Below are 12759 nucleotides of genomic sequence, written 5' to 3'. Positions count from 1 at the left end.
TGTGTATGTGAAGAACAGAAGATGACAAGAATGAAGGTGGGGCTGCTAAAGGATAAAGAAGGCAACACGTGCCTGGAGGTGGAGGAGGTTGGGGAGGTCCTAAATGAATACTTGGCTTCAGTATTCACAAGTGAAAAGGACCTTGATCAGGGTGAGGTCGAAATAGAATAGGCCTGTGTGCTGGACAATGTGGAGATTAAGGAAGAAGAAGTGTTGGATCTTCTTAAAAACATCAAGATTGATAAGTCCCCAGGGCCGGACGTGATATACCCCAGGTTGCTGTGGGAAGTGAGAAAAGAGATCGCTGGAGCAGTAGCTATGATCTTTGAATTCTGTTTGGCTGCAGGGGAGGTGCTGGAGGATTGGAGAATGGCAAAAGTAGTTCCCTTGTTTAAAAAAGGTAATAGGGAGAATCCTGGGAACTATAGACCGATGAGTCTTACGTTGGTGGTCTGCAAACTATTGTAAAGGATTCTTAAGGATAGAATCTACGAGCATTTGGAGAAGTACAGTCTAGTCAAGGATAGTCAACATGGCTTTGTGAAGGGAAGGTCATGCCTCATGAGCCTAATTGAGTTTTTTGAAGAGGTAACAAAACAAATTGATGAGGGTAGGGCAGTAGATGTAGTCTACATGGTTTTTAGCAAGGCATTTGACAAAGTCCCCCACGAGAGACTCATCCAGAAAGTCATGAGGCATGGGATCAGTGGAACCTTGGATGTCTGGATTACAGGAAGAAAGCAGAGGGTAGTAGTGGAAGGAGAGTATTCTGCCTGGAGGTCGGTGACTAGTGGAGTGCCGCAAGTGATTTTGTGATTTCTATAAATGACCTGAATGAAGAGGCGGAAGGATGGGTGAGTAAGTTTGCGGATGACGCGAAGATTGGAGGAGTTGTGGATGGAGCTGTAGGTTGTCGAAGGTTACAAGAGGATATAGACAGGATGCGGAGTTGGGCAGAAAAGTGGCAGATGGAGTTCAATCCGGATAAGCGTGAGGTGATGCATTTTGAAAGGACAAACCAGAAGGCTGAGTACAGGGTTAATGGTCGGTTACTTAAGTGTGTGGATGAACAGAGGGACCTTGGGGTTCAAATCCATACATCCCTCAAGGTCGCTGCACAGGTTGATAGGATAGTTAAGAAGGCCTATGGGATACTAGGCTTCATTAATAGGGGGATTGAGTTCAAGATTCGAGAGGTCATATTGAACTCTACAAATCTCTGGTGAGACCACACTTAGAGTATTGTGTTCAGTTCTGGTCACCTCAGTATAGGAAGGATGTGGAAGCTATGGAGAGGGTGCAGAGGAGATTTACAGGATGCTGCCTGGATTGGAAAACAAGTCTTATGAGGCCAGGTTAGCAGAGCTGGGACTTTTCTCTTTGGAGTGTAGAAGGATGAGAGGGGACTTGATAGAGGTCTACAAGATTATGAGTGGCATAAATAGGGTGGATAGCCAGTACCTGTTTCCCAGGGCATGAATAGCAAACACCAGAGGATGTATTTACAAAGTTAAAGGAGGGAAGTTTAGGGGAGACATCAGGGGTAAGTTTCTTACACAGAGGTTTGTGGGTGCCTGGAATGACTTGCCAGGGATGGTGGTGGAGACTAAAACATTCGTGGTATTTAAGAGCCTTTTGGACAGGCACATGGATGAAAGAAAACTAGAGGGTTTTCGGGATAGTGTGGGTTTAGTACTTTTTTTTAGAAATATATGGGTCGGCACAACATCAAGGGCTGAAGGGCCTGTACTGTGCTTTAGTATTCTAGTGTCCAGTGTCTAGTGTCTAATACGTTATCTATGAGTTTTGAGTTAAGGAAGCAACCCGTCTACAGGATTTTATTCTATGAACTGCAAGATAAACTGTGAAGCACAGATGCATTAAGCTCTGCTTAGTGGGATTTAAACCATAAAATATATCATTGACAATTTTTCTATCTTCTCAGAGTGGTTAGCTTGGAGGACTATGGTCTCAGTGCAGGTCAATGGCTTTAGGCTGTTTAAATGGTTTTGGCATGAACTAGATGGGCCAAAAGGTCTGTTTCTGTGCTGTACTTCTCTATGACTCTCTATGCAAAGTTTTATCAAGCAATTTCTTAGATACTCGAAGCATGAGCAGACATACCAGTAAAGACAACTGTGATGTTTGTTGCACCGGCTTTCCTGATTTCAACATTGTCAGCGACGTTAAATAGCTCACAACCATATGATCCGGAGTCATTCAGCTTCAGATGCCGTACTGACATTATTGCTGTGTAGTTGCCATGGTCCCACATCAACTGAAATTGGTCAATTGCTGTAATGTTTTTTGTCTTCAGATTGATTTCTCCAAGTTTGCATTTGTCCTTACGTGTGTACTTGTACCATACCAGACTCGTATCTTCAGTGATTGTTTCATTGGAAAGTTGACAGAAGATAGTAGCTGATTCCCCTGGGTTCTTCTCAATGTTCTTTGGGTACTGTGACAGAATATAGGGTTTACCTACCAATAAAAACAACAGAGTTATTCACAGTTTAGGAAGCTCAGTTTTTCCATTAATGTGGTCAATTATCAGTCCCGTTAAATTTATTCAAAGAATCAACTGATAATCAAAATAAATCAAAAGCAATGTGAATGATAACTGGGAATAATTCTCCACTCACTGACTAATAAAGCAGCATAATTCATAATCTCTGATGGCCAGATTAAATGTTTATATTAACATCTATGGTATTGCATTTTTCTATAATTAAAATCAATTCTTTGAATAAAGTGAAAGTTCTGTGCAAAATATGCAGAGCTGTATGGAAATAAACTGCAGATACTGAAAATCTGATTTGAAGGCAGAAAATTCTATAATACTCAGCAGTACAGGCAACATCTATGGAAAGGCAACCTGAGTTAAATTTCAAACTAAAGAGTCTTCATCAGATGAGGAAACAAGTTCACTTGAAGTTGCAGATAGGGTGGCAAATGGATAGATAGGGTAAAGATGAAGACATCTTTGAAAGGATGGGAGAAGGGTTGCCATGCAGATAGGCTATAGACGTAATCATGCATTTAATAGGTTAATGACGGCAGTTGAAGAGAACAGGAACAAACAAACTGTGATATGATGGCAGAATGCTAACAACTCAGTGAAAAAATGCAAGTGCCTAAATGATGCTAGTGCAGGTGGATAAATCGAGTTAATATTATGGCTGCGAAGTGCTCCGATGCAAGGTGAAATGTTGTTCTTCAGACTTGCATTGGACCACAAGATAATAATGCAGGAGGTCGCAGTTAGAAAGGTCTAAGTAGGAGTCAGATGGAGAATAAAAGTCACGAGCAATAGGAAGCCCTGTTTTTCTAATACCTCATTGACTGAAATGCTAACTCAGTTTCTCTCTCCACAGATGCTGCCCGACCTGCTACATATTCCCAATATTTAATGTTCTTGTTTTTACAAATAGATTTCAATTATTCTCCATTTCCATCTATTTCTAAAATGGATTTGGATTGTAAAATTAGCACTGGATGTAGCATACTATAGATGAGAAATGTTCCTCAAATATGTGAGGCTGATTTAAATAGGATTTCAGTAAAAGTATCCTTTAATGTTAAATAAAATAGAGTCTATTGAATAAAGATTGAATTTGGGCAATACATTTTGAATAATCAAGAGGTGCCATATTAAGCAGATGATTTTCTTTTAATACTTTATGGTACTATTGTTAAGTGACTAAAGATACCTGACATTAACTGACTGACATTTCCACAGTGGAGGGATTGATGCTAGCTTTTAGTGATGGAGCCCATTTACTTCCAGTGTGGTGCAGCGTGTTTGTTTTGTGAGTAGCTGCCAACATATTACAAATAAAAAGTGGACAACTTGAAGTGCTGTGCGTTTCTGTTTTCAAATTGTTGCTGCTCCAGTTTGATAAAATTGTATTAAAACAATGGTATTAAGTATTCTACAGCACACACACACTAGTTCTAGGTTAGTGAAGTACCCTGTGTTTAGGATTTACCAGGAAAATGTCCAGTATGAATATACGAACTTCAAAGTAATATCACACCCTTTAAGAGCAAGTTGTGGTATTGATGAAGGTTATCACGTCTTCATCAATCCTTCATTGACAGTATAGCTTGTGTAAACATTTATATATGTAGTGTTAGCATGTTGAAATTTAATTTACAGATAGTTGGTATGAGCATTGATTAAGAAAAAAGATTGGCATATTCAATGCACAGAAAATATTAACTACCTCCTATAAGCTTTTGTGGCCCCGGAGGAAACTAAATAAGAAGAAAAATAGATGGCTGTTGAGATAACATTCTTTGACTTAAAAGTTCTAACACTGTTCACTGAGCTCAACAAGCAAGTGTGTGCAGCACTGGTTACCAGGAATAGTGAAGGCACATTCCTCTGCAGAAATAGAATAATCACAGCATGCAGCTATAGAGAACGGACACTCTAACGGAGACTCATAAAGTCATAGAACCATACAGCAAGAACACAGACTCTTTGGCTCAACCCGTCTGTGCTGATCAAGTTGCCCATTTGTGAGGGTGGTTGAATTGGTGCCATCAGAGAATGCGTATTAGGAAGAATCGAATAAGCAAAGGTTATCAGGAACACTAGTAAACCAAGTAAACTGATCAGGAACACGGTGAAGCTGAGTAAAAGGAAAGTTCGCAACTGCATTACCTAATCAGGGAGAATCAATGAAAGTATCTACATATCCATGGTTGCTTCAATAACGGACTAAGGTAACAGTGATTAATGAATATTAATTAGACTATAGCAGTAGCCCATAATGGAAGCCATACCTTAAACATGCTGCCTTTCAGTTAGATTTCTGATTTACTTCAAAACAACTATTTCATCAAGTTTATGTGATAATTTGGAAAAATAATGTATTATGTTTGAGAATGATGAAAACAGACAGAGGATATAAAGTATGTGCTTAACCATTGAAAATACCTAGTTAACAATTGTCTTGAATGCTATCATGTTCGAGAATATGGCAGATAAAATTTGAAGCTGCAATGTTCTCGGATTTCTCGCTTTTGATGAATGAATAACAACAACATGTAAATCCAAAATACCCTGTTGAAATGGCTGCCTGCAATTGGCATTCTTCAGATTAGCATTTTTAAAAAGTTAACTTGTATTTATATTTATTCTAGACAACACAAAACTGTTCTAAGCATTGTTGCTTGGCGACTAACAATGATAAATTAGAAACCAAACTAATCATTGTAAAAAGTTGTTATTTTAACATAACCCCAATAATGATCTTTAATGTGAACCACAGTAAAGCAGTCCCTTCTTAATTAGATTTCATTACCTTTTCTTTAGCTATACCAGAGGCTTTTGAGCAATTTTGGCAAATTATTGCCAAATTGTTGAGTTATCTTTATTATAGATTGTTGAGTCAAGGTTGCCTACATGTGAGATTCAATTTTCTTAATGTAGATTGAGAGAGATGTTGGATTCAGCACAGCTTTAAGTTCACTTGATCTCAATTGTAGATTACAAAACTTTAACTGCACTGTTGTTTTATACACGGAACACACTTAACTCCAGTTATTCTGCTGATTTTTCACTTGGGGGTTTGATGGTAAGCAAAGCAGCAAGGGAGATGACATGATTAAGGGTCTTCAGTTTGAAAAGTGAGCTCTGTTTCTCTTTCCACAAATGGTTCTTGATCTGTTGATTGTTTCCAGCATTTTATTTTTATGACACAGATGACTGTGATCAGATTTTAAAGTGTGAGCATCAAAACTTATTTACTAAATCAATTTGGAAACCCGACATTTTCACACATGCATGCCCATGAGAAGAGAGATATGAAACTCTCTGCATAATTACAAAATGCTTCTTCTAATAAAGAAAACCATCAAAATCGGGTCAAACTAACACTGCCATTTGGTATTATATACCACATCTCACGTGTATTATTTTATTGCTGTGTATAGGCTTAAGTACGTGAGATGCAGACTGTTTTTATTTGTTTATGCATAGAGATAAAATGTAGAACAGGCCGTGCTGGCCGTTCGAGCCACGCCACCCAGCAACCCCCGATTTAACCCTAGCCCAATCACAGGATAACTTACACTGACCAATTAACCTACCAATCAGAACATCTTTTGGAATGTGGGAGGAAACCGGAGCACCCGGAGGAAACACATGCGGTCACGGGGAGTATGTACAAACTCCCTATAGACAGCAAAGGGAAATGAACCCAGGTCACTTGTACTGTAAAGAGCTGGTTATGCTAACCACTACACTAAAAATGTTTAACTAAAATGTGAAAATTTATTGGCTCCCCGTACTGTTAACGGTTACTAAGTAGTAATCATTAGAACAAGCAGCACACACAAAACGCTGGAGGAATTCAGCAGGCCAGGCAGCATCAATGGAAAAGAGTACAGTCGATGTTTCGGGTCAAAACCTTTCATTAGGATTGCTGAAGATTCTCGGTCTGAAACGTCGACTGTACTCTTTTCCATAGATGCTGCCTGGACTGCTGAATTCCTCCAGCATTTTGTGTGTGCTGCTTGGATTTCCAGCATCTACAGATTTTCTCTTGTTTGTGAATCTTCATAACAGTTTTACATTCACTTTTGAATGCAACATTTCCTACTTTTAAGAATTAAATCAAAATGCAGCTACAATATATCACTGTTCAAGTTACCTTAAATGTTCTGAAAATGAAATGCACATAGCGGAATTTTAAAAAAGATTACAGTGTTCTCTCATTTCCAGAAACTATATATTTATATAACTATAATAAACGTACTTGAATGGTGGTACGTTTCCGGCCTTGATACTTTGCCAGCAATATTAGGTTTTGAACAAACTTAGACAAAGATTGTGCCTTCAGCAACTATAATGCATTCATGCCATACCCAAAATAATCTCAATAAAAATCTAAATATTAGACTACGAAGGTTGCTCACAGCATGAACTTAAGACTAGGCACAGTAAAATATGCCGATGTTCTGGTGATCATGCTTTTGATCTTGGAACTGTATCTATTATTAGCATAGGTTTTCCTGTCAAAATATTACTGAGAATATTAGCGTTCACTGTTAGTTAAGGTTAAATGACGCAGAAAGCTCAGATGACAGATAGATAAGGGAATGCATGTCAACGGCATTTCTCTCAAGTTATGGTGCTTCACCGTTAAGTTTGGGAAAAGGGAATCTCATAAATTGTATTGAATGGCATGGTTTCTATATTTAGATGAAGTGTGCAGTACCATTCATTTCAATTGTAACCATTATAGATGTTTTAACATATAATTTAAAACATTTTCTCACTTTTTTGTTGATATTTTTTCACTCATCTAATCTTTCTTAGCTTGTTTTATTTCTCTCTTTATACTTCTTTAAAATTGAAATCATCACTTTTGTCTTTCTGAAGAAGGCAGAAGGTAGTAGTGCAGGATGTTATTCAGATTGGAGACCTGTGATGAGTGGTATACCATAGGGATCAGTGCTGGGAGAATTGATGTTTGTCATCTATGCTAGCATTTGGGACGACGGTCTTGTTAACGTAGTTAGTAAATTTGTGGATTATGCTAAAATTGGTGGTATGGTAGATAGTGAAGAGAGCTATCTCAGATTATTAAAGGATCAACATAAATTGGGGAAGTGGGCAAACGGAGTCTGGCTTAGCCAGGTGAGAGGTATTGTGTTTTGGTCAGTTAAACCAGGGCAAGACTTACACAATAAGTTTCAGGGCCATGAAGGGTGTTATAAATCAGCAGGTACGGGTATATTGTTCCCTAAAGGAGACAAAACAGGTAGTTCATCATCATCATCGTGCCGAGTCATATGACGGGAGCAGTCATGGTCTTATGTCTAAGCCTGTTCTTGACAAATTTTTCTACAGAAGGGGTTTGCCATTGCCCTCCAGTGCCAGGTTGCCAGTGCCTTCTTGCTTACAAAATGGGTGACCCCAGCAATTATTAAAACTCTTCAAAGATTGTCTGCCGGGCGTCAATGGTCGCATAACCAAGGCTTGTGTCATGCACCAGCTGCTTATATAACCATCCACTATCTGCTTCCATGGCTTCATGCAGCGCTGAAGCCAGCTAAACAGGTGCTACACATTGACCATGAGCGACCTGCTGGTTAGCAGAGGGAAGGAGGACCATACACTTCCTCTGGTAGAGATGTATCTCCACTCCACCACCCTACACTGGTGGATAGAATAGCATGTGGCATGCTTCCCATCGTCAGTCATGGCACTGAGTATTGGATTTGGGACATCATGTCACAACTGCACAAGTCCTTGGTTGTGCCACGCTGAGTCATGCGCTCTTCTTGTCACCCAACTATAGGTAGGACTTCATTAAGCTGGAGATAGCGCAGAACACATTCACGCAGGTATTACCAGGGCAGGATGGCCTGAATAATACAGAGAGGCTGGATAGACTGGGATCTTTTTTCCTGGAGCGTAGGAGACTGAGAGGCAACCTTAAAGAGAAGTATAAAATCACGAAGGGGCATGGATAAGGTGGATGGCCATAGTTTTTTTCCCCCCAGAACAGGGAGTCTAAAATTTGAGGGAAAATATTTGAAGAGTACAATTGGGGCAACTCATTCCACACCGAAGGAGGTGGATACATGGAATGTGCTGTCAAAAGGAAGTTGGAAATCCAGTTAGTTAGAAAAGGTTCAGAGGGAAATGGGCCAAATACAAGCAAAGGGGACTAACTGGAAAAGACATCTTGTTTAGCATGGACGAGCTGAGCCAAAGGTCCTGTTTATGCATAACTCTATGACTCTAATATACTTTTCTTTCTTTAATATGTTTGTTTTATTTCTTAAAATGAAATCAGTCAGATCACATATTACATTGCTGGCCTCATTTACAGAGTTCAAATCTGCATAATATACCACAACGAAGCTGCAGAAGTACTATTTCCTGCAAATGTAGGTTAGTGATTACTATATATTTAAGAAAAAAAGTAAGAACATAATTTATAACATCCTTCTGGATTGAAAAGTTTGAAAGCACTCTCAAAAAGCATCAATAAAATTTATTGCAGTTATTTTACATTTTTCATTACAAGTTTTGTACGCTGACGTGGTGTGATACTTCAGTAATGGCTTTTTCCTATTCATTAGTGTTGAGCAAACCACCTCATTCAAAGAGGAGAACAATTTTTGTGGAAAAAGTTGCAGTTAAAATTGTTGGTTTTAAAAGTTCGTAATAATTTAGGGATATATTTTTATTCCTTCTGGTTTACCTAAGGGAAGCTTGCTTTACCATATCAACACACCTTTCTTTTATATTTCATGTTGCAAAAGGAGAGGCATAGCAGATTTCTCCATAGAACTGGATATTATGTTTGAAAACAAACAGAGCTTTTGTCATGTCAGAAATTTGTTGTAGAATGACTTGGTGAATCTCTAACAGGAATACGTATCTGAGGTAAAATTCCAAACAATGTTTGACATTGTACATAAAGAGAGGACTTAAATTATCTGCTTTCTTTCACATTTTAACATTGTGAAAGCGCTTCGTAAACAGTGAAATACAGTACTACTTAAGTGCAAGGTAGTAGAAAGAGGGCCTGAAAGATGTCGCACAAGTTAATAGGGCGATAAAGAAAGCTTATGGCGTGCTTGTCTTTGTTAGTTGAGACACCGAATTCAATAGCTGGAAGTTATGCTGTAGATTTATAAAACTCTGGATGGGTCACATCTGGAGTATTACATCCGTTTCTGGTTTCCTTATTATAGCAAAGTCTTGGAGGCTATGGAGAGCGTACTAAAGAGATTTACCAGGGTGTTGTAGACACAAGAGGTACTACAGATGCTGGAAATCTAGAGCAATACACACACAATGTGCTGGAGGAGATCAGCAGATCAGGCAGCCTCCATGGATAGAAATAAACAGTCAACGTTTCGGGCCATTACCCTTCATCAGCGCTCAGATGCTGCCTGGATTAGAGGGTATATGCTATAAGGAGTGGTCTGCAGTGGTGGAAGCTGAGGGGAGACCTAATAAAAGTTTACAAAATTATGAAAGGCCTAGACAGAATAGTCAGCCAGTATCTTTACCCAGGGTTGAAATGTATGGGGCATGCATTTGAGATGAGATTGGGAAAGTTCAAAGGAGCTGTGCGGGGCCAGTTTTTAGCTTAATTAGTTCAGCACAACATCGTGGCCTGAAGAGCCTGTTCCTGCACTGTACTGTTCGTGAAGTTGGTTTTTAGTTGATTAATTAATTTTTATGCTAAACTTTGTTGTCTGTAGACTTATGTGGTTTCCATTTAAATATGTTGAATATTTTCTAGAAATTCAGTCCTGTTTGTATGTTACAACCACGTCAGTGTGTTGTACTCTGCTTCCAGAATCTGTTCCATTTGGAAGCTAGAAACTTCAATGCTGATGTGTACTATTTAGCTGTATTAACTGCGGATGAATATCTAGGTATTACTATTCATGTTGGAACTTCAACTATAAATGAATCATAAGTAAACTCTCCTTTAACATATTCAGCCTGACCTCTCTTTATCCACATTCTTCCCTTTGTGCTCTGATTTCAAACACCCACACAGGGGTTTTCTCTGACTTCTGCATTATTCGTGAAATCTAAAACTTGCCCAGAATCTCATTCCACTATTAAAGCAACATATTGATGCCATATATTGTACTCTGGCCCATTCCAAAGAAGTCAATGGAACTAAATTTCTGAGAGAGAAAACTGGAGGGCATTGACTTAGGACAAAGGGTAAGAAACTTAGAATGGTTTTGAAGAAACCTTTCTCACTCAGGGAGTGGTGGAAGCAGAGTCGCTGACTAAAGTGTCCAGGCGAGTGTGGGAATCATCTAGACATTGAAGGTTGTGGGCCAAGTGCTGGAAGATGGGGTTAATAAGGATGAATACCCACTGGTCAGCGAGCACATGGTGGGCCAAATAGCATGTTTCTATGTTGTTTGATTTTCTGTGATTAAGTGAAATGCAGTACTCTGCACGTACAAATATAGAGCATTAAGCAACATAGATATGGGATTTGGTCACTTTCTTACGCTTTCACATAAGGCTACGTGCAGGGATTTGAAGTGTACTCATTTTTCCTGGTGTAGGTTAAAAACACATACTGTATGCTTTCACACATCATCCCAATGATTATAGTTTTGGGGCCGAGGGGCACCTAATTCTACGTGAGATATTCTTCCATGAACAAAGCTATGTTTTCCGTCACCCTACCCCAATTTCAAACTTTCTCATGTGTTTTCTAATCACAGCACACCAGTAAGTCAAAGAAATACTGTGACACAGTTTTCAACTGAACCACACCATGGAAAGAAACAGCAAGGGGAAACGATACTGTTTGTCATCCTATTTTACTCGCAAAATGAATCTAAAGATGTTTTAAACATCTGATAAACTCACATATGTGAATTGTATGCCTCATTTAATGCTAAATTAGCATTAAATTGAGTTCTTTCACCTACCTATTATTCAGTTATATTGATTGAATCAGTATTATCTGGCAACATATTTCAAATAGCGACACTTTTTATGACTTATGAAGTCATATACAGTGTATTACATTAATTCAAGATCATTTGCCCATTGAGTCTGCACTCAGAGATCTCCTGCTAATCCCATTCCCCCTTAGTATATATTAATCAATAAAATCAGAATCTCAAATGTGCGAGAAAATCGGCAGATGCGGGAAATCCAAGTAACGCACACAAAATGCTGGAGGAACTCAGCAGGCCAGGCAGCATCAGTTGACATCTGGGGTCAAGACTCTTCATCATGGCTTGGCTCGAAATGACGACTGTTTACTTTTTTCCATAGATTCTGCCTGGCTTGCTGGGCTCCTTCAGCATTTTGTGTGTGTTGGTTCAGAATCTCACATGCAATGAGGTATTAATTACATCAAAACTCTCATTATACTTTGTGAGGTAAAAATTCCTTTTTGAGAAAATTTGAGAATCGCCAAACATTTGTGCTTAAAGTCAAAGAGGACTGATTTTGACCTCAGTAATTGCCCTGACTAATGTTATTGCATGAAGTCAGTACATCTTTGTCAAATTCCACATTTCACTCTTTATGAACAACTTCATATTCCAATGGAATTATTGCTAAATTGGAAAGGAGTCTAATGAAAGTGCATGTTGGCGTATCTCTCTGTAATATCTACGATAGCTTGCAAATGAATTTCAAGAAGCAAAAGACATTTGTTACAAAGATTATGAATGGAATTTACTCAGCATTAAAGCTGAGAAAGTAAAACTGTTGAAAAAATCTACCTTCTTTAAATTTTACATTCCTCCTCCACATTGAACATGTCTGAAGTTCACAAAATAAAACTTGCACTTACCCAGAACATTTTGCCTCAAGGTCACAAAGAGTGCTAGAAAGATTTGCTGAGCAAACAGTAGTATAGCCATCACTTTCATTACTTCAGGGAGGCCGGGCCCATGGATGAGTGGAGCTGTCTGAACACTGCACTCAGTGCTGAGGAACCTTGCAATTTAGTTTCCTCCACAAGTGAGTTTAAAGGCATGCCTTGTTTGCAAATATGAAACAACACCCCCACAAAGTGAAGCCAAACCTCCTTGACAAATGGGATCTCCCCATTTTTGATTTGAAAGTCTCACAGCCAATTTTCATGCGGCACAACTAACTGAGGGTGGCCTCTGACATGACGTGATCCTCCTAATAGGAAGTGCACCCATTACGATAGCAAACCCCAAGCTATTAATTCTTGAAACAGGTAGCACAGTTATTGTTCTACCTACCCATGAACGTTGCTG

General features: G+C 38.9%; 1 protein-coding gene across 1 annotated transcript in view; it reads right to left on the bottom strand.

Moving 5' to 3' along the window:
- The window catches only part of LOC134344756 (uncharacterized), a 34881-nt gene extending 22405 nt beyond the window's left edge, over positions 1 to 12476 (bottom strand). The window contains exons 1-2 of the mRNA XM_063044845.1: positions 12324 to 12476; positions 2125 to 2481 (exon numbers count right to left, since the gene is read on the bottom strand). Of these exons, the coding sequence (XP_062900915.1) occupies positions 2125 to 2481; positions 12324 to 12402 (436 nt within the window). The 5' untranslated portion in view covers positions 12403 to 12476. The remainder of the gene's footprint in view (positions 1 to 2124; positions 2482 to 12323) is intronic.
- Between the last annotated feature and the right edge of the window lie 283 nt (positions 12477 to 12759).

Source organism: Mobula hypostoma, chromosome 4, assembly GCF_963921235.1.
Source record: "Mobula hypostoma chromosome 4, sMobHyp1.1, whole genome shotgun sequence".
Classification (NCBI taxonomy): domain Eukaryota; kingdom Metazoa; phylum Chordata; class Chondrichthyes; order Myliobatiformes; family Myliobatidae; genus Mobula; species Mobula hypostoma.
The sequence above is the reverse complement of the archived record's forward strand: the minus strand, read 5'-3'. Positions and strand labels throughout refer to the sequence as shown.